The 22,552-nt window shown below is 32.3% G+C and overlaps 1 protein-coding gene across 1 annotated transcript; it reads right to left on the bottom strand.

Annotated features, from left to right (window-relative positions):
• Positions 1–3,359: 3,359 nt before the first annotated feature.
• LOC108906733 (equilibrative nucleoside transporter 3-like) lies at positions 3,360–22,319 on the bottom strand. Its single transcript, XM_018710083.2, has 8 exons — positions 22,270–22,319; positions 22,056–22,213; positions 16,641–16,887; positions 14,396–14,446; positions 13,904–14,338; positions 3,995–4,080; positions 3,732–3,931; positions 3,360–3,673 (listed from the first exon to the last, which is right to left on the bottom strand). Exons 1-8 carry the CDS (start codon positions 22,307–22,309, stop codon positions 3,565–3,567), a joined length of 1,326 nt encoding a protein of 441 aa, XP_018565599.1. The 5' UTR covers positions 22,310–22,319; the 3' UTR covers positions 3,360–3,564.
• Positions 22,320–22,552: the final 233 nt, after the last annotated feature.

Raw genomic sequence — 22,552 nt, 5'->3', positions numbered from 1 at the left:
TTCAAACTGGACTCTATTGGCTAAGGAAGCACCTTCCCAACATGAGGAAGTGTTAAACACCTCTTTGTAGGGGTTGTGAATAGGAAGACGAGACAGTACCACAATCATGTACTATGTGAATGCACTGCTGTCTCGCCAATAAGAGAATCCGTGTTGAGAGATCGTTGGCCTTTATGGCCTATATTAGAGAGATCCTCCTGAGCAACGTCACCGCCTTTTTCTCTTTAATAAGTTAGTTAACGGCTCAGATAGATTGATCTCCTAATGGAATGAATTACAAGGGCCCAATGGGGCCTAAGTGCTGCAGCTTTTAAGCTACCCCACAATTCCAGATTGCAGCATTAAAAAGGTACGCCAACAAGACCTCCTCTATAATACACTTAGAAGGCATGCGTCACAAATTTTGGGAAGAAAGAGGAAAAGTATTGAAAATTACATTAATTGAATTATAATTTATTAGAAAACTGCTAAATATTAACAATATACAAATCTTAATTAGTATCAGCTTCTTTTGAAGTTTTTCCTTGTCCCCTTTAATTTCAAGGGAACGTATCGTTGTGCAGTGTGTTACAAATCTGCTCACAACTGGGCCTAAGTCAGGTGTAGTGGCTTGGGATAGCGATAACGTGTCGCTAGTGGGTTTCAACCTTATTACTGATCTAGCCAACTATCAAAGGAACAAGACACTAGATAACCCAAGTGAATATAAAAAATTTAACTTAACTTTAACTTACACTTACTTAACTTTGTTGTTAACTTTTCTTACAAAATATATATTTATTTGCAATAATTCTACAAAACATTGGCATTGAAATTGTGGCATTGTTCTAATATAATGCTTAAGCCTAGACCAGGTCTACAAACTTTTGCCTGTAAATATACGAAAATATGTATAAACACAGTTTGGAAACGTATGTAAAAACACTTATAAAGGTGCATGTGTTTTCTGTTTCCCATCGAAAAAGGAAATTTTAAAAACATTTTACTGCAAGCAACTAGTGTGAAATACTTTTATTCGTATATTGCATATTTTGTATGGGCATAAACAGACCAATGCTTTCAATTAAAATTTGAAATCAGTGAATTTCATTCTCAAAAATTTTCACGATGTTGAAATATGTCATCATTTAACGTCTTTTGTTTTTCTGTCTTAAATTCAGAAATATGCTACCTTCTGTAAAAATCTGTATAGCTGCTTCACTTTGAGATATATTCTTTGAGATAGTGAAATCGAATGAATAATATTTTCTGTTGTGGAAACACTCACTACTTTTGTCCTTAAACTTTCATTTGGAGCTTAACAAAAATCATTTCATTAACGTTTGGTTTTATTTGCAAATGTTGTGGATTTGCATCAGGCATTTGTATGTGAACATTGTTTGTAGATCTGAACTAGACTTTAGATCTATCTATTATGCGTTGCCACGTTATATATTTTTCATTTTATTTTTTATTTGAAAGTCAGAAATCATGGCGACCGGTTGTTCTTATAGTCGAGGAAATAAAGCACTAAAAACGGCCTTACCTCTGAAATCTGTGCAGTAAGATGGATTGTGATGCGGTTTTTTGCATTCGATTCATTAGAGCGTCTAGAAAGTTTGTGACCCTATGTAATCAATGAGAAATGAAAATTGCATCAGTATATAAGAAAAATGCATTTTTAAAATTGCATCTTGAAAAGTTAAAATATGAAAAATTTACAACTCAGAAAATATTACCGGAAATGAGTTCAATTTTACTACTTCTGATGCTTTAACGAATCGAATGCAAAAAACCGCATCACGATCCATCTTACTGCACAGATTTCAGAGGTTCAGTGCTTTATTTCCTCGACTATTATAATGAGTGGGATGACGGAATTGAATGCTCGAGATTATTCATTATCATATTATAAACATTCGTGCTTCTTAAGTTTTTTAATTAATGTCATCCATTTTGGTGGACAAAATGTTTATATTACATGAATACGATTTACGATTGTATCCTAATTATATGTACTGATAAAGGATGCCAAATTCTTGCGACGTCGACGTTGTGACATCGTACTTCGCCAGAACAGTATGTTTCTGTCTTTCTCCACTACATACCTATATATCACAGAGTACTTAATGTAAAAAACACTTTTTAAAGATTTTCTGATAAGTTGTTTAACTCTTACCAATTAACGTAATTGGTATTATATACAACTTGTGATGTATATACAGGGTGGTCCCGAGGTAATGGGCCAAAATTCATGGGTAGATTGCCCAAGTAAAAATATTGCGATTTAGCCGAACTTACCTTAGTCCAAAAGTTGATAGTTAAAGAGATACAGGGTGTTAAGTGTAAAATATTATTTCAGTTTTTTTAAATTTATTCCTTAATGCACAACTCCAATCCTCACAAAATTTTGGGGATTGGAGTTCTTGAAATCTGTTCACATTTTGGTTAAAGTTCATAGATGGCGCTAGCTGCAGTAGAATGAATGTGTTAAAAACGACATAACCTTTTTGTACTTTAAGGTATCTCATCTTTCTTATTTCTCAACTTTTTTTACACAAAAAAGGTATACTTTATTAAAGTAGCTATCTCGCACCGTTTTCAAGATATTTGGCTTTGAAACTTCCAATGCTGTTGCATTAAATTACAATTAAGTACCTACAGGTATTATTAATTTAGCGGTAAAGTTTCTTAAGTAGGATTTGGACGAAAATCATATAATTAACGTCTTCCACTTGTCTTATTGCTGTCATTTGTATGCTAATTTCTATTAAGTATTATTCGTATCTAATTAAAATTACATCTTAGCTTACAAATTAAATTGTATACTCGTATACATAAATGTGAGATAGAATGCCGAGGTTTTCGTTTTTGGAGTTACATGAAATCAGTTGTTTATGGAGAAACTATAAACACTTGAGAAGAACTTTAGTAGCAGGTTTTAAATATTGCAAAGTCATTTCGCATTAAGGATTTATACTTTAAAATAAGACAATCTTTTAATAAACGTGTTGATAAATATATTGAAATTAGAGGTGGACATTTTGAGCAATTATTGTCAAAAAGGCATATTTTTTACTAATGTTTACTATTTTAAAGGTAAAGGTAAAGGGTGGGGGGATACCCTTAAGTACAAAAAAGTTATGTCGTTTCCAACACCTTCAATCTATGGCAGCTGGCGCCCTTTATGAACTATAACCAAAATGTGAACAAATTTCAATTCCTCTATCCAAAGAACCCCAAACCCCAAAATTTTGTGTAGATATTTGCATTTATTACGAAATAAATGGAAATAAACTAAAATAATATTTTATATTTAACACCCTGTATCTCTTTAACTATCAATTTTTGGACTAAGGTAAGTTCGGCTAAATCGCAATATTTTTGCTTCGGGAATCCACCCATGAATTTTGGCCCATTACCTCGGGACCACCCTGTATAGAAAATCCGTAGTTCAGCTGAAGAAAACGTTTGTAAATTACTCTATTGCTCCGACCTAGAAGTAATGAGAAATTATTGAAAAGTTTAAAAGGTACAGCTGATTGTGAGTCAAGGTCGATGAGTAAATAGGCATAGTCTATAATATCACAGTATACGAACAGCTAGTAAACTAGCGGGAGAACTTACACCCGCAGCTACTCCTATGGTACTAAGCAAGAGCAAGTAGGCCACGTCTACTTTTTCCTTTGCGAGTCTAAAAAAAATTTGTATAACATTTCTTCTACTTTCTGGACTGTCTTTCTTGAACTTACCGCGGGATGCTGAGAATGGAAGCGTTAATTATGAATCCGGAAGTCACAAAATATAATACGAGGACCAGAATGTACTGCCAGTCGTGTGGCAGTAGAACTGGAAGGTGGCTCCTTGGCTGCGCGTTACAAAACCACACCAGAGGTACCAAGACTATCATCCTGAGAATGACAAAGCCTACTATCCAGGGACCACTAGATTTCTATAAACGAGAATTTGTTGCTAATGAGTATTGCATTACTGAGTATCATTTTAAAAATATTACCGTGATTATGGGCCGAGACAATAACCTTCCAAACTGTGAACACGATTCAGTAAACAAGAATGTAATGGTAGGTACAAAGTACATATCTAAAAATGAAGAAATAATTATTTAATTAGAAGTAACAGTAAAAGTAGGTAATAATAGTATATACTTGCAACACTTACATAGATACATGTCAAACAATTTGTTTAATTAACTAATTAATTATTGAAAAAAATTGCTGAAAATAATTCAAAAACTTCAATATTTTAACTCGAAACTGGCGTCTGATACATTCTCAATGAAAGAAATGGGTGTTCTTAATGGTTTTAGAGGCGTTGGAATATTATCAGAGAGGGTGCTCAGCTTAAAACATAATCAATAGATTTAATGACAAAAATTAAGAAGGATAGCTCAAGAGATTGACGTTAAAAAAGTTAATTCTATTTTAAGGATATATCCGAAAGCAGAAATAATGGCATAGCATATTTTTAATACATTCTAATCTAATTAATCATCATCCTTTTCCCAACTATTGTAGTTCGGCAAAGCAGCATTTAAAGGCCTATATCTCATGTTATTGAGTTCCGGATAGAGGTAAATTATTTAAATAGTAAAATTTAATAAATAAAGTATCAGATTATAACGCTAAAATCTCCATAACTAATACTGCGGTAGAAAATTTCATTTCTCTCTGGAATAATAATTTTTTTTTACTTAAGTATCATTAAGGCTTTTTAATAATTATATAAAAAGTTCCCTAGAACATTTTTCGTATTGAAAGCAAAACTTAAATATTCACAATTATAGTGCAAACACGATTCACAATTTCTCTATGTTCATATAAACAAATGGAAAATATTGAGGAGGAAATAACTTACATTACTATTTATCAAAACATACTTACTAACGAATTAATTTAATAATTTCATTCATTGAAGAGTTGTTAATATCACATAAGTGTGCAATGCTATTAAAATTTTTACTCATTATGTATAGTGGTGACTTCAGATGGATATTCTCTTTTAGTGCCAAATATTTTAAAAATCTCCTTTGCACTCTTTCTACTGCGTAAACATGAGAAATGTATGAGGGGTACCAATTCAAACATCCGTATTCTAACTATATACGTATAAGAGAAAAATATAAAATTTTCAATAAATTAATGTCCTTAAAACTTTTACAGTTTCTGACATTTCATTGCCTCCGAAACTTTGAGGTTTATATGAATATTAAATGACAGCTGATGATCAAAAGTTATTCCGAAATCTTTGACTGATGTGTAGTGTGACAGTATATTATTGCCAATGACATACTCATATTTATAAAAAAACTGTTTTTTTTGTGAATATTACTATTTTACATTTCGATGTGTTAGTATATTTTTAAACCATCCGCAAAAAATTTTGTGCGACTGTATAAGGTAGCTTAAATCATCAATGAACAAAAGAAAGAGCAAGGGGCCAAGTTTGGACCTCCGAGGAACTCCAGATGTGGTTAGATATTTATTACAGTGAATTCCTTAATAAGATACTAGTCCACGGGCCCACGTACAAAAAAAAATTATTACCAGTAAGCTGTAACTTTGCGTGCAGCTTAAGTTTGACGAGTCTCCCAAGATTTGACTACGAGGAAAATTCAACTGTGGTTTTCCCGTGATTTACAGGAAAACATGTCAATCTGGCATAAACATGGAATGTTATGACCAGCACTTTTTTTTAAGTTTAAATGAAAGATATATATTTTTTAAACCCCCCAAAAAATTTGTCCGACAAAAATTTTGCCATTTTGAGTTTGTCCACCACCCCAAATATGTTGATTTGGTGACATTATGATTGGTGACAACCAGCAAGCTGATTTTTCTGGGAGCGTTTGGTAATAAGATTTGAAATGAAAGTATCTTATTGTCCGACAAAATTCTTGAGAAGTTTTTGCAGTCCGACGCCCCGAAGATGTCGATTTAACGGCAACCATGGTTGGTTATTACTAGCTGTCGGACAAAAGCGTCATTATTTAGAATAATGCAATATTAATCTGACAATGAGAATTTAATTGTCCGACAAAATTATCGTTTTTTTTTGCTTGTCCAACAAAATTAAACGATAAAATTTTGCGGTGTCAATACTTACACATGATGTTGAAGAAAAATTTATATTTAATGAAAAAAATATATGAATAAAAAAATTTTGTTTAAATTTCTCAATTTTCAAAATAAATATGACTAATTTAAATTCATTTTTTTATATAATTACAAAAAAATTGTATATATGCAATATCTGAATATTTAGAAAATTAATTAACACAACTAAAATTGCTGCATTTCAATCGTACCTTATTAAGTGGATAATACAGAATAATGTTGTTAAAACCGAATAGTAAATATTAAAAATTGTTAATTAATTTGTTATAAAATTATTGATTAAATAATTTGTTATATGATCAATACTTTTTCAATACAAAAATTGGACGTGCTTATTTCAGAATGACTTTCGTTTATTGAAAAAAAAAATAAAAAAATTCCCATTTTTTACGAAAAAAAATTATAGTATATATTATACAATAAAAGTTTAATCGTCGACAAGCAAAAATTTATGCATTCATTTTACAGTTACCATTTTTTATAAAATAGTTACAATAGTTTATAAAATAAAATGTACCTATAAGTTTTTTGAACAAAGAAATCATTTTGATGGAGATTAATTAAATTAATTTTTATATACATAATTATTTATGAATTTCTGTTGCTCCTGTTAACAAGATAATTTTCTTATTTATTCTTCTTTATTTTTTCATTAAAAAATTAATTATTTTGAAGCTTTTGAACGTGTAATAATAAACGGGATATGTTGAGGCAGTGTGGCATCCCTGTGCGCGAAGGGAGGGGACGTGTAGCCAGAACAATAAGGAGAGTCGAGTTTTGTCTGTGGCAGAGAGAAGTGCAGGCAGACATTCTTTCTTTCCCTCAGTATTGTATCTTTACTATTTATATTGTATGTTCAGTTTAAGTTTGTTCTATATTATACAGTCCACAAAATAAAACAATCAAAAACATTGGTCCAGTCGATCCGGAGGTTGGCTAGTGAGAGGCAAGGCGGGGAAGAAATAAGAAGCAGTGTGCTGTGCTGTGTGCCCTTCAGTCCTAAAAAAGTAAGTCCTTTTACACACCTCACATTCAATTCGATTTAGATAATAATGGCAGAGGAATCACTATCGGCCCTTAAAATAAAAAGGGGCATTGCAAAGGGTAGTGTTACTAGGTTAAAAACATATTATGAGAATGTAGACGAAAATAACTTAAATGAGAGAATTATTGCACAATTAAGTGCAAGACTAAATAAGATAGAGGCTTCATGGGACGAGTTCAATGAATTACAAACAAAAATAGAAATTCTAGATCCCCAAGAAGCCGAAACTAGTGCGACCGAAAGGGAACAGTTTGAAAACTTATTTTTTGTACTAACCGCGGACATAAATACAACATGTAAAAAATACAATGAAATGTCAGATGTGTCTGTGGCCGGGTCCGTAGTAGCAGCCTCGGTTAGAAATAATAATATAAACCTTCAATCTCAATCAATGATTAAATTACCAACTATAAGGTTGCCGGGTTTTGATGGTAATTATAACAACTGGTTGGAATTCAAAGATAGTTTTGCGGCTTTAGTTGATAATAACGAGTCACTATCTGACATTCAAAAGTTTTATTACCTTAGATCAGCATTAGAAGGAGATGCCGTGCAGGTTATAAAATCAATTGAAGTATCTGCGGCAAATTACTCACACGCCTGGCAGTTACTTTTAGATAGGTTTGAAAATAAAAAATTAATAATCCATAACCACATAAAGGCAATATTTGAGCACCCTAGTGTAGTAAAAGAATCTTACACAGAATTACGTAAGTTGTATGACAATGTTATAAAACATCTAAGGTCATTAAAAACGCTAGGTGAAAAAACGGACGAGTGGGATCGCCTAATAATTTACATAATAAGTAATAAATTTGACCCAGTCACAAGACGCGATTGGGAATCATATAAATATCGAAGTGAGTTACCAGACATGGTAGATTTAAATGAATTTTTAAGGTCTAAATGTGAAATATTAGAAAAACTTGAAGCGTCAAAGAACGATAAAAATAAATCGATAAATCAAAATTACAATAAAAAAACAAATAAGTAGTAGTTTTGCCGCAATAGAATCAAATAAAAATCAATGTAATTATTGTAATCAAAATCATTTGATATATTATTGTGAAGCCTTTCTAAAATTAAAAACAGAAGACCGAATTTCAGCGAGCAAACGGTTAAAATTATGTCTAAACTGTTTACGTAAAAACCATCCATCATGGAAATGTAAGTCCCAAAAATGTATCAAATGTAAAAAGTCGCACAATTCATTATTGCATTTAGAAGGGTTCAACGGTAGCGACAGTTCGAATAAAAAAGAACATGCGAAAGAGATGGACGAATTGCAGCATACCAGGAATGTGGATAACACGTGCCCTGCCGCTGAAGCTCGCAGCGTCCAGCATGTTCCCCCACCTGTTGTTTCGATATCTAGTCACAGTGCCAAGCACATCGTTGCCACGTCTAATGAGTGCGAAGAGGTTCTGCTGTCTACGGCAATTATCAAAATAAAACATAATGACAATTATTTTACATGTCGCGCTTTACTCGACAGCGGTTCACAGAGTCATTTCATATCTCAAAAAGTATGTGAAAAATTAAATTTACCTCAAACAAATGTTAATCATGTAGTGCAAGGTGTAGGTCAAACTTTGGCAAACATTAATAAACAAGTTAGTATTACAATCATGTCATGTCATAATAAGTTTAATATGAGTATCAAGTGTCTAGTTCTTCCTAGGATAACCGATCAATTACCTTTAAGGTCGTTCAATAAAAATATATTAACTATACCAAGCAATATACCTCTGGCCGACCCAGGATTTAATAAAACCGGGGAAATAGACATTTTGTTAGGATCAAGTGTATTTTGGTCTATTTTATGCTCGGGTCAAAAACAACTTGGTTGCAACTTACCACTGTTGCAGAATACTCAATTAGGCTGGGTAGTTGCAGGCACATTATATTCAAATACACAAGGCAATGAATCATCTGTTAGTTGTTTAACCATTAACGTTGAAAACTCAATTAATAATGAAATTGAAAATTTTTGGAAGATAGAGGAAATTACGAACAATAAAAATTTATTATTATCTGAGGATGAGAAATACTGTGAAACACACTTTAAGGAAACCACTAAACGCGATTGTACAGGTCGATTTATAGTAGAGATTCCTTTTAAAAATTCTTTAAACAAATTAGGAAACTCTCGCAACAATGCGTTTGGTAGATTTCAGACATTAGAAAAGAAATTAAATAAGGATCCTATTTTAAAGGCCGAGTATGTAAATTTTATGGAAGAATATGTGAATTTAGGCCACATGTCTGAAATTGAAAATGTTGAACAAGATGATGAAGGCTACTTCTTACCTCATCATGCGGTAATAAAAACATCAAGTATCACAACAAAATGCCGTGTAGTATTTGATGCTTCAGCGAAAACAGACACAGGAGTTTCTTTAAATGATGTGCAATACAGTGGGCCGACACTGCAGCAAGATATATTTTCTATTTTAATTAGATTTAGAAAATATAAATATGTATTAACAGCTGACGTATCAAAAATGTATCGGCAAGTCCTTATAAATGAAGACCAACGTAAATATCAGAAACTATTTTGGCGTACCGACCCCAGTAAAGAATTAAAATGTTATCAGTGTAATACAGTCACCTATGGAACAGCATCTGCGCCGTATCTAGCCGTTAGATGTTTGTTACAATTAAGTATTGACAATGAAATAAAATTCCCTTTAGCTAGCAAAACTATAAGGGACGATTTTTATGTGGACGATCTCCTAACGGGTGCCGACACAGTGGCGGAGGCACTACAATTGCAAGAGGAGATTTCACAAATATTAGCTAGCGCGGGTTTCGACCTCCGTAAATGGCTTTCAAGTGATCAAAACATTTTAAATAAAATACAAGTTAATAATAATTTAGAAGTTGGTATTTTACATTTTGGTGACCACGGGCCGACAAAAACGCTTGGCGTATATTGGAATTCTAATCGCGATTCTATTCAGTTTTCAATTATGAATTTTAGGACAATGAATAAAACAACAAAACGAAATATCTTGTCAATAATATGTCAGATTTTCGATCCGTTAGGGCTGTTAGGACCCATAATAATTGTTGCAAAACTAATTATTCAAGACTTATGGAAACTTAAAATATCGTGGGATGATGCAGTGCCCCATGATTTACATACAAGATGGTACAAATTTCAAGGTGAATTAGCAGTCATTAATAATTTCAAAATACCAAGGCATGCTTTTATTTCCGATTATGTGAAAATCGAATTTCATGGGTTCAGCGACGCCTCGGAAAAGGCTTACGGAGCCTGCATATATAGTAGGTGTATGACATCATCAGGAAAATATATTTCACATTTGTTGTGCGCAAAATCGCGTGTTGCGCCTCTTAAACAAATAACCTTGCCACGTTTAGAGTTGTGTGGAGCCGTGTTATTGGCAAATTTGGCAAAAAAAAACAATTGAATCTTTAGAAATTAATTTTGACGCGTTTTTCTTTTGGACAGACTCCTTAATTACTATCTCGTGGATAAGAGGAGCTCCAAATAGATGGAAAACTTTTATAGCAAATAGAGTCTCAGAAATTCAATCAATAACTGATATCTCAGATTGGCACTACGTTAAATCTATCGAAAATCCCGCTGATATGCTTTCACGCGGTACAACGCCAAATTTTTTAGTTAATTGCAATTTATGGTGGCACGGGCCCGAGTGGTTTCAAATTGATAATTCGCAATGGCAATTAACAGATCATGTGTCAGATTTAGATATACCAGAACAACGCTCTTGCGCCGCCACTGTGACATTTACTTCAAATAACAATTTTGATTTGTTAAATAAATTTTCTTCATTGAGAAAGATTCAAAGGATTTTAGCATATATCTTACGGTTCGTTACTAACATTCAATTACGAAGGGATTTAAGACAGTTAGGTGAATTAACGCCTAATGAATTAGAAAACGCTTTATTCATTCTCATCCGGAACGTACAACAAAAATGTTTTCCCAATGAATACTCTAGTTTATTAAATAAAAAGGAAATCAACAAGAAAAGTAAAGTATTATGTCTAAATCCGTTTTTAAAGGATAACATTATTCGGGTAGGAGGTAGAATAAGAAATTCTCTTCAACCTTATGAAAAAAAACATCCCATAATATTGCCAAAAGAGGGTATTTTAACAGAATTAATTTTGCGCCAAGAACATGAAAGATTATTGCATTGTGGTGCACAAATGTTGTTATGTAGTATTCGAGAAAGGTTTTGGCCCATATCAGGACGAAACGCCTGCAAGGGCATTATAAGAAAATGCGTCACATGTTTTAAGACAAAGCCAACAGATACCACTTACTTAATGGGTGATCTGCCTGACGTGAGAGTAATTAATTATTCGCCTTTTTGTAATGTTGGAATTGACTATGGTGGTCCGTTTCGATTAAAGGATCGAAAAACTCGTGGAGCAAAATTAATTAAAGCTTACATTTGCTTATTTGTGTGTATGAGCACCAAGGCCGTGCACATAGAGCTGGTATCGGACTTGACTACGGAGGCATTTTTAGCTTCATTGAGTAGATTCATAAACCGTAGAGGCAAACCCTCGAACATATACTCGGATAATGCTCTAAATTTTGTAGGAGCTAATAATGAGTTGAAGGCATTGTATACATTTTTAGAAAATAAGTCAAGTTACATTAGTCATCAATTGTCAAACGATTCAATAAAATGGCATTTCATTCCTGCGAGGTCGCCTAGTTTCGGAGGAATCTGGGAAGCGGGTATTAAGAGTACCAAATTTCATATAAAAAGGATTGTAGGAAATAATTCTCTAACATTTGAGGAATTCAGTACACTGCTAATTCGAATTGAAGGTGTCCTAAATTCCCGACCCCTCTGCCCTATGTCCTCTGATCCAAACGACGTCACAGCCTTAACGCCGGCACATTTCCTAATTGGAAAAATGCTAACAGCACTTCCTGAGAGAAACGTCATGGATGTTCCTGAAAATCGTTTGAGTAAATTTCAACTATTGCAATCAATGCTGCAGCACTACTGGTCAAGATGGCAGCGAGAGTATCTTGCAGAATTACAAACCAGGACCTAATGGAAGCAGAGATCTCAAGAGTTGCTACAAGTAGGCTCACTAGTGTTAGTAAAAAATGAAAACGCTCCTGTCCTGAATTGGTTGTTAGGCAGAGTCACAGCTCTTCACCCAGGCAACGATGGAGTCACCAGGGTAGTCGATGTAAAAACTGCCAGTGGAGAAGTAAGACGCGGTGTGGGTCGTGTGTGTGTGTTGCCCAGTTCATAAGTCAATATTCGCTTTCATTAATTGAAAGCCCAGATGCTTTCAAGGCGGGCGGCATGTTGAGGCAGTGTGGCATCCCTGTGCGCGAAGGGAGGGGACGTGTAGCCAGAACAATAAGGAGAGTCGAGTTTTGTCTGTGGCAGAGAGAAGTGCAGGCAGACATTCTTTCTTTCCCTCAGTATTGTATCTTTACTATTTATATTGTATGTTCAGTTTAAGTTTGTTCTATATTATACAGTCCACAAAATAAAACAATCAAAAACATTGATTTCAAATTTTGAAGTCGATTCCACGTGAAAAAATTATAAAATAAAATTAGATTAGCTGATTAATTGCAGTATAAACCAACAAATTGCATTTCCATAACCGTAAACGCGTTTGAGAGAAGATTTGTACTGCCTGTCCATGTTTTAAACTTCTCCTAAATACACGTCCATAATTTCGATTTGGCCCACTCTGAGAAATCTTTCTGCGGACGCCCATGACGCATTTGCAACATGTTACAAAGCAGGGTTTTCTAACATTCTTTGATCTCTACAGTTCACTGACCACTAACAAATAATTTGTCGACATAACAAATAAATTACTTTTACTTTTTATCGAAATTTCGCCAACATATTGAATAACTTTGTTGATAACATTGTTTTGTGGGATATGAGGACGGGCCTTAAGACGTTCATGATGACAGCAGGCAGAGTCATGCCAGCCAAAAAAAAACATCGTACTTTAAATATAGTCAGTAACCTTCAATATATTACCTAGTTTTTTCGTTAGTGAAATATTCTTTTTCAATTTGAAATCCTGAGAAGCAACTTTGATCCAGTGAATTTTGTAAGTCGGATAGAGAAATTCTTCCCAAATATTTTGAATCGCTTTGGTCTACTATTCACAAATCTGATAATGGAGAAAATTTCTGGACAGATATTTCAAAGTTGTTCAGCAAACCTTAAATTTTGTTCAAATGAATGAGACCTGTCACTTGAAAAGGCGGAAAGTCTAGATTTCTAGATTAACAGCACTTCAATAGCACTTCAAAAGACAATGTTGTTAACATTCTTTCTTGAAGCGTTATTATTTAATTTGCAGTTATCCTGCACAAAGTTCAAGATATGTGAGATGGAGATGACAGTTACCGATTTCTCATGACAATTTAATCAATGTTATCAACATTGTCTTTTGAAGTGCTGTGAAGTGCTGTTAATCTAGAAATCTAGACTTTCCGCCTTTTCAAGTGACAGGTCTCATTCATTTGAACAAAATTTAAGGTTTTCTGAACAACTTTGAAATATCTGTGTATATAAAAAATCCTATATGCCACGCAATAATTGTTACTTTGACAGCGGCAAAAGTTACCTGCAACTTTAACATACCTTTCGTGAACATAAATTGTTCACAAACAATGTCAGCTAACTTTGATTAGCGAATGTTACGAAGTGAATATGGTAAATTAAAAATGTTTCATATCTCTTACCGTTCCATTTATTCCCATTGCCATAGTTCTCTGAAACGACTAAAGTGGTAATGCAAGGATGAGTCAGGCTCATACTAAGGAATATTAGGCACATTGTAGCCAAACAGGGCCATATTCGAAAGAACGCAGCCTTAATGTCTTCTTTCGAGTGGTTCTTCTTCTTATCTTCCAGCTCTATCTGCATGTAATACTTGTAGAAGGTCATGTGCTGAACGAGCAGATATAATACCCAGGTTAGAAAGATTACTAGGGTGCCTGCAATGAAATAGAAAAGTGCTGAAGTTTCAGTGGAGGTTCCAAGAGCCAAAGATATAATTTGCAAGGTTGCGTTGAAAATCGACGCCATTCCCTGGCCGAATAAAAAAGTCTTCATATAAACTGGAGGGAATTTCGATATAATAACCGTAGAGGTGACTTGGAACAGGTTAATGGCACCTAAAAAAAATACTTATTTCAGTATCTCTTGGTTCCTTTTTAGAGGTTCCTTTTTACCCGTTATAAGAGCCATTCCCAGAAGAGTGAGCACAAAAAATGTCACCTGCCCTAAAAAATATCTTAGTTGTCAAAATATAAAAGGTTGTACTTATACAGAGTGTTCAATTACTGGGAGAGGAAGTTCAAATAATTTTTTTCTTACTTTACTTCCGAAAAGTGGGATGTTGGAGTTGAAAAATTTGGGAGAATTTCGTCGACTAATTTTTCTATAATTTGACAGGGGAGGAATCTTATCATTAGGTATTAGAGACATGGGTGAATTGATCCCTGTGAGCAAAATAATAAACCCCTTCATTTTCTAAGAAACTATGTACACTGTAAGAAAAATTGGATTTATTTTTGGTTGAATGATTTCCGGGCTGGTTGCCACGTCGTCGATTTACAATTCTTGACGTTTCGAGAGACATATCGTTCTCTTCTTCGGAAGTTATTTTGAAACTGTGCATTAACAGCAGCCACGGAAGCCTACAAACAAAACTATGGACTTATTTTCACTCAATTTCACTCAATATTGTATCAATTTCCGACCACACCCGATTGAGTGAAATGAGTAGGTACACCTAAAATTTTATGAGTGAAGCTATCAGTTTTAGTTCAATATTATCAAAAATGTGTAAAATTATCAATATGCCCAATATTGATTCAATAATTTCAATCAATGGATTCACTTTTTCGTTTTATTTACAGTGTAGCAGGTTTGGGTGAAAATATTAGAAGACGATTATTTTTATAGCAAGAGTTATAACTGTAGACGTGATATTTACTTTATTTTCTTAAAATATCATAAACATTAACTGAAGCTTTTAAGGAACAGTGAATCAGTTGTTTGCATGGTATTGTTTTGTGTGTCAAAATAGGTATTGATCAATTTGTATGTACAATCTTAGGTTAGGTTATTTATTCAAAATCTACCTATATGAAATAATATTATCTCCACCTTATGAGGTAAAATGATCCCAGGATTATTTCACTCCATATAGAAAACATTTTAACATTTTAGATTCTCAATAATCGCAATAGTTATTTTAAAACAAAGCCACATAATACGGAGTATAAGAAAATAGATTATTGAAAAAATTAGATGTCCACACTTTTGATTAGCATCCACATCAGTGCGAATTGTTTTGACAAAAGAAATTTGTTGTTTAAGTACGTTTACTGTTATGCGTAGCAAATAATTTTCCGTCGTTTTCCAAAGTGATCATTTTACCCCAAAGAAGGAATCATTTTAAGAATGAGTAAAATGATCCTTTTGTATATTTAAGAGAAAACTCCGTAGGAAAGCTGTTGATTATTTTAATGCATTTATATGTTAAATCCAATAAACAATACTGACAGTAAATGCTTCTCAGAAACCAACTCGAAGAATATATTTTTAGCTGAAATATTAACCGTTTATTGTAGAGATTATTTTGTTTGGCCGATTAGTAACTGAACGTTCTGTATAGAAAATATTCCACAATAACATAAATTTTAGGGGTAATATAATATGGAAAATAAGATTTTTTTCTCTATGAATTATGAGTTTATCATCTTTTTGTTTCATGATAACAGGTCGTTAAAGTTCTTTTATCTGAATTTTGCCTGCACTCGTACAAAACTTTACTAGGCGTTTGTTTTCAGAAGCCTTAATTAGCCAGGTTTGATTAGTTTTTAAACAAGTTATACAGGGCGTTCCGTTTGTTATGTTGCAAGCTAGAAATATTTTAAGGCAAAGCTTTTTTGAGATCAGGATTTGACATATATTGGTATGACATTCCTATGTACAACTATATTTTTATTTTACACTCTTGTCAAAGATCACCCACCCTTTCGTTTTCGAAAAAAAAGCAAACAGTCTTTTAAATTGTTTTAATGAATTTTATTTTGTACGCTTTCTGTCATGATTGAATAACACAAGGTATACTTAGTTCATATAATCATATTAACACAGACAGTCTATAATAATACACGTGTAGAATTAAAATATACATAAGAAGACGGTAAAGAAAATGGCAGACTTGTAGATCATAACAAAAAATGGTATTTTCGTTATATTACCATAAAAATTATTGGTACATCATTATAACTGATTTTGTAAAAATACACTGACCAAGAAAAACTCCTATTAGCATAGGTTAATACATAACTTTCATTATTATATGACTTAATAATCTATACGTCGGTATATGTTAAAATTATTTGTAGGAGTTGTTCCCGTACTAATTCTTTCGCATACATTGTAAAAAAATTGTATACTTACATGTGTCTGTGTTAACCTTTATGAAGGCAGTAAATACAACAAAAATAATATTTATTGAAGTCAACGATATAATAACCCTGGGTTGTATTTTAAATCTATGTCCGAAAGTTACCGCTAGTAACATAGTCGCTATAGAGGGTATAGTTTGGACTACCAGACTTCCTGACACGAAATATTTTTCAAGGGTCGTCTTATTATTCAGATCTATCGTGTCCTTTGTCGTGTCTCTAAATTTATACATCCAGTACTACAAAAAAATAGATAGTGAAGTAGGCATCAATATTTCTCCGGTGATTCTAATGTCTCATATCCGGTACCGTAAAAAATAGATAGGTACTTTCAATAAGCAATAGATTTTACCTTTAGGGTAAAATTACTCTTAGCAAAATTGCTACAAAATTGAGATATATGGGAGTATCCCAGTTGTTCAAATTTAGGGAAGTAAGACATAATTCCTTATTTACTTATTTATTTTCAGTGAGAGACAAACAGGTTACAGATAGTCTATTATACAGGGTGTCCCTGAAAAAGATGGACCACAGGTTGCTTGGATAGAAATAAGACTATTTAGCTTAACTTACCTATACAAAAGTGAACGCCTAGTCAGATATAGCCTTCTAAATATAGAATAGATAACCTAGTTTTTTTCAAATAATTTGAAAACTATTTTTCTTAGAAACTTCAAATTTGATACACATATTCTTTATATAAGGGCAATGTAAATAAAGAATTTGGTGAGAATACAGAATACAGAATGTACTCTTTCTAGTGCCTATGCTATCCGTAACTCTTTTATGTCAGAATTTATATTTTTAAAAAATGTAAGCACTATTTTAGAAGATTTTTTGCCTGTTGCAAAATTTTGATATCGTTTATGGATTTCGAGTAAAATTGGCATTTCATTCATTCATTCATTGTATAAACATATTGCTTAGGCGTTAGGGCTCTATAAATATCTTGATTTTACATTTATCTAAATTGAAGGGCATTTTGTTTTCTACATAAATTACGTTTAGGTGTATCATTTTATATTTGTGAATATCATTAACATGCATGAGACAGTCTGATGTTATACTTTTTGCTAAATCATTTATAAAAATTAAAAAAGTAGTGGTCCCAAATTTGAACCTTGTGGGACGCCAGAACCGGCCAGATATGTCTCAAAAATTGTTTTCGGTTGCGTAAATATGTTGAAAAGGAAATTACTAGATGGTCACTCAGACCAAGTGCTTGATGTGATTTGGAAAGTAGTATATCATGATTTACCCGATCAAAGGCCTGTTTTCCCTCATTGAAGGTTATACGAACTTTATTAACAAAAGTAGCTAAATTAGTTTCTACTGACCTGCAACAGAAGAAACCATGTTGTTGAGACGCAATCAGATTTTTTGTAACATTATATGTACATCTTTTCATAAATGGCAAATTTGCTATACAGTTTAACCCAGTAATGGGTCTCTAATTTTTGATCAAATTCTTATCACCTTTTTTGTGTATAAGCGTTATTTTAAAGTATTTTGGTAATGTACCACTGTTAAAAGATTTTTGAATAATTATTAGTACCTAATATCTTATCTTATCACGAGTCATTTTTTCTATATAGAGATATCGAATTTTTAACACTTGTATTAAGTACCATACACACATGTATTAAAATAAAGATTTTAAGTACTCATAATTTTAATAAATTATTTCACGCAAACCTCTATAAATAAATAGTGATAAAAGAAAATCGGTATTTTATATTTTTGGATTGAGAAATCAAGTGGAGCAAGACATAGGATTTAGTTGGAGTTCAAAGGAGAATCCATGTGCCTATTTTTACCATTTTTGCTAATTATAATAACCAACATATATAATATAGATATTTCTGTAAACGTTATTATTATAACTTGTGATATTTTTTATCACTATAAATTTAGAGCACAGTGAGAAAACTACAGAATAGAACCATTAATCATATTCGAGTTACGTTTAATTTTATATTGTATACTTGGTATATTGTATTATTTATTACATAGGTAATCGCATAAATATACTGTTAAGAAATTATGTATTAATTTATGTCTAATATTTGTTATGAATTATTAATTTTGCCAATTTTTGTGTTATGTATTGTGTGTTGCGTTATTTTGGTTTTGTTTCTGTAATAAAAAAAATTTTTTATTTAATTTTTTTTTTAATTTTGTTTTGATTAACTAGATTGTTCGATACAAACCTTTCTTTTGTTTTACGTTGTACTTTTTCTTTATCCCTTGCTAGCTGTTACTCAGATGTTTGTTTTATTTGAGATCTCAGGAGTCGGTTCTACATCATTCAGACACAAACAATATTTAAATTTTTAGTTGGATTTCTCAAAAACAAAACTTCAACTTGTTGACTTAAAATTGTGAATGGCTTCTCTAGATACAAATTTTTTTTGTTTTAACAATAATAAAGAATATTTTATTTATTTTTATACCTTTTCTATTCTACTACAATTTTATACAATACAAGGACTGTGCTTTTCATTAAAAAAAATTTTAAATATTTGTAATTTGTTATTTATTCTATTTTAATCACTTGTCCGTGTATTGTGTTTTGCCTATCGTAAAATGCATACTTTCTTATTATTTACAAACTGAAATTCATCTTAAAATTAAAATGGCTGTTCCTTTTATAACTTTGTTTGAGCTCATCAAATTTTTGGAGTTTTTAAAGCTATGATTAAATTGCTTGTATTCAATTTTGTTCAGGTAAGTCCTGTTGTTATTATTTATCCTTTTTCTAAGGTTTAATGCATTAGTAATGTATTATTTCTAGGTTATAGCTATCAGTTTTATTATAGTGCACTTTATTTTTCAATTTTAGGTACCTGTTATTTGCTACTTGCATCTTTCCTTGTTGGAAACTATGTAGATGTCCTGTATACCATTTATGGAGCCACTGGAAACCTCTCTGGAAACTGCTTTGTACATGGTTACGGAAATTTTTTTTCGATGGCAAATTTTCTTTCTCTGGATTTTCAGAACAAACAAATTTCTACCTTGCTGGTGAGTTTAATTTACTTCCTTGACTGTATTTCTTGAACTTATTTAAAATTTATTGGAGCTGCTTCTCTCCTTTCTAGTTTTTACAAAACCCAAGCCGTAACTAATCAGTAAACTTTTGTTTCTCCTCCTTTCTGGATTTTTCTGGTCTTAATCTTTCTTGAGGTCCCTTCACAGAAATTCCAGTCCTTGGATGTCCTTTTTTTTTTCAACACTTTTCACTGCACTTCTTATAACTAATACATTTGTTACAAATGTCCTTTTATTTTAGCATGCAATTCTATTACTAATTATTAAAATATTCCTTATTTTATGTTCTTTTTATAGCTCATCTCCAGGTAGTTGTAAAGCCAACAATATGCATACCAGATTCATCTATGGATATTGGGCTTTTATTTGATATACGTTATTCTAGGTTTAAATTATGTTTTCTCACTGTACTGAGTATTAACAAGTGTCGATGTCATGCATTTTTTTTTGAAAAATTTATTTTGTATTTGTGAATTAAATTAAAATTACCAATTTTATATTATGTGATATCCTTAATTGTTGCGTATTTTATATTCAGAATCTTTATATTAACAATTTTATACTATTTTATTGTTTGCTATATTAATAATTAATTTTTATTTATGATCCAAAGTTTGGTCAGGTAACTTTTCATTCGTGATTCTTTGTGTACATTTCCAATTCGTTACAATTTCTGTTGTTTCAGGAGGAATAGTCAATTTTTTAGTATGTTATAATATCGTTTATTTTTAATCAAAAAGTTCATATGAATGTGTGTCCAAATCACAATGATTACTGAGATACGGCCAGTGGAAATAAATCACAAACGAATATCATTTTATTAATAATAATAATCATTATTTGATATACAAAATTTTAGGGACTAAAGGTATGGTTCAAAAGTTCTACTGTCAAACTCCGCACACTCCGCTGTTCTAAAGAAAATGTTGCGTTTTGTGTTGTGCAGTTTTTCCGGACGTCGCTTTATTCTCGTTGCAATGTCCATAATGCGAGCGATCAATTCATCACGCGTAATTACATTTTTTTTTATAAACATCACTTTCCCCATAATCCATAATCTAATGGAGTTAGGTCTGGAGACCTAGCTGGGCAATTGATGGGACCAGCACGACCAATCTACTGGTCTCCAAAAGCTTGATTTAGATATGTCACCTATGGGGAGAACCAACATGTTGGAAAATCATACTGGCTCTTGTAACCAAACACTCTAAATAACTTGTCGCTGTTAGACATTCGGGTAACACAAATGGCCCAATCAATTTATTGTCAATCATTCCTGCCTAGATATTTACGGAGTAACTTTGCTGACAATTTTGATTCTACACTGGCATATGATGGGTTGTCGTCAGACAAACGGTGATTATTGCTTGTAGATGGACTGCGTTGTACCGGTTGAAGAATATTTTCTACTTCATTCACACTTTGTTCAACTGCACGTTACTTGGAACAAAGCCCGCAATTTCGTAGTGTGTCAAATGTTCGAATAAATGCTTTTGAATCTGGCAGGTAACACTCGGTTAGGAAATCGTCTTTGATATTTTCTAAGATCAGCAGGTGCTGTCCCATACCAAAACCCATGACAAAACACCATATCAGCCTATTCAAAGTGAATAAATTTCACACACACATACGTCAACAAATCAATGCTAAATGTCAATTATTTGGTGGGAGCTTACTCGATAATTTATCTGTTTAGCCCTCGACGCAATCGACATTGAAATTGCAGTATCTCAGTAACCACTGAGATTTGAACACATTGCCTAGGTATTAACTTTTTTATTCAAAGTGAACGACACTATAACTATACCGAAGTATTGACTATTCCTCCTGAAACACTCAGTATAACGTTTAATTTTAAAAAATGTGATAAAGGTATCTATTAAGTATAAATCACCTAAACGTATTTTAGTCCTGTGATACAAATTTGTTATTTTTTAAATATATTGGTGTAAAGTTTATTCGTACATATGTAGATCAGACAGCTATCAAAGTTTATATTACTTTTACTCTATTTCAGTAAATAATTTATATTTGTTAGAATTGTGCAAGCATTTTGCCAATTACGTCAAATTTTTAATTATGATAGGTTGGTTTAGATCTCCCAGACAAAATTTTTTGTTGTATTTTTATAACCTATATTTTAGATGATCTAAAAATATTCAAATTTCTTTCATACACAGTTTTTGAGCGTTTTAGATGTCTAATAAATGTGATTAGTGACTATTAACTTATTAGCTATAAATAGGTTACTTATATATTTATAGAGTCAATAATTAACATAAAAGAAACTCTACATTCGAGTTATTTTATTTATTAAATTATCTATAAGTATTTAAAACAATTATTTAGTACTTACATCGTTAGCCGTTATGAAGAAAGTCAAAGGAAGCATATTGAGCGCACCAAATAGTAAACTTAAAGTGTGTACCATGTACAAAGTATCCTTGGGCTTGTGTTTGTCTTTACTTAATTTATCCACCAATCCATCAGGTTTCGTTATGGAGATCAAGGATACTGAAAATATTATTTAGGATTAAATGAACAAGAAGTTTTTCAGGTGTTGATATTACCTCTCCTCAGAACATCGGACATCTCTTGCAAGTTATCCATCTTTGCTGGTGTTCAGCTTCGCACTGGTAACAGCGGAGAGTGAAATAAAAACTATATATATAAGATAATGCGTGATACTTAAAATACTATTGTGAAGTGGGTGTTTTTTGAAACAATGTCATATGCGCAATTTACGTTACAGTCCGTAATTGCCCACATGATTATAAATTTTTATTACTAAAAGATATACCGTCAAACGGGGTGAAATCGATCAAAAAATTACGTTTTTTTTTTCAGATAATT

This window comes from Anoplophora glabripennis, unplaced genomic scaffold (genome assembly GCF_000390285.2).
Source record: "Anoplophora glabripennis isolate ALB-LARVAE unplaced genomic scaffold, Agla_2.0 scaffold187, whole genome shotgun sequence".
NCBI classification, from domain to species: domain Eukaryota; kingdom Metazoa; phylum Arthropoda; class Insecta; order Coleoptera; family Cerambycidae; genus Anoplophora; species Anoplophora glabripennis.
Note: the sequence above shows the minus strand (reverse complement) of the source record. Positions and strands in the feature narration are given on the sequence as shown.

What these genes read in the sequence shown, in the direction of transcription:
- LOC108906733 (XM_018710083.2), bottom strand. Translation starts at nt 22,309, where the DNA reads ATGGATAACTTGCAAGAGATGTCCGATGTTCTGAGGAGAG. An exon ending in GTCCGATGTTCTGAGGAGAG is followed by an intron (nt 22,214 to 22,269) that starts GTAATATCAACA and finishes TAATATTTTCAG; the next exon opens with TATCCTTGATCTCCATAACG. An exon ending in TCCATTCTCAGCATCCCGCG is followed by an intron (nt 3,674 to 3,731) that starts GTAAGTTCAAGA and finishes AATTTTTTTTAG; the next exon opens with ACTCGCAAAGGAAAAAGTAG.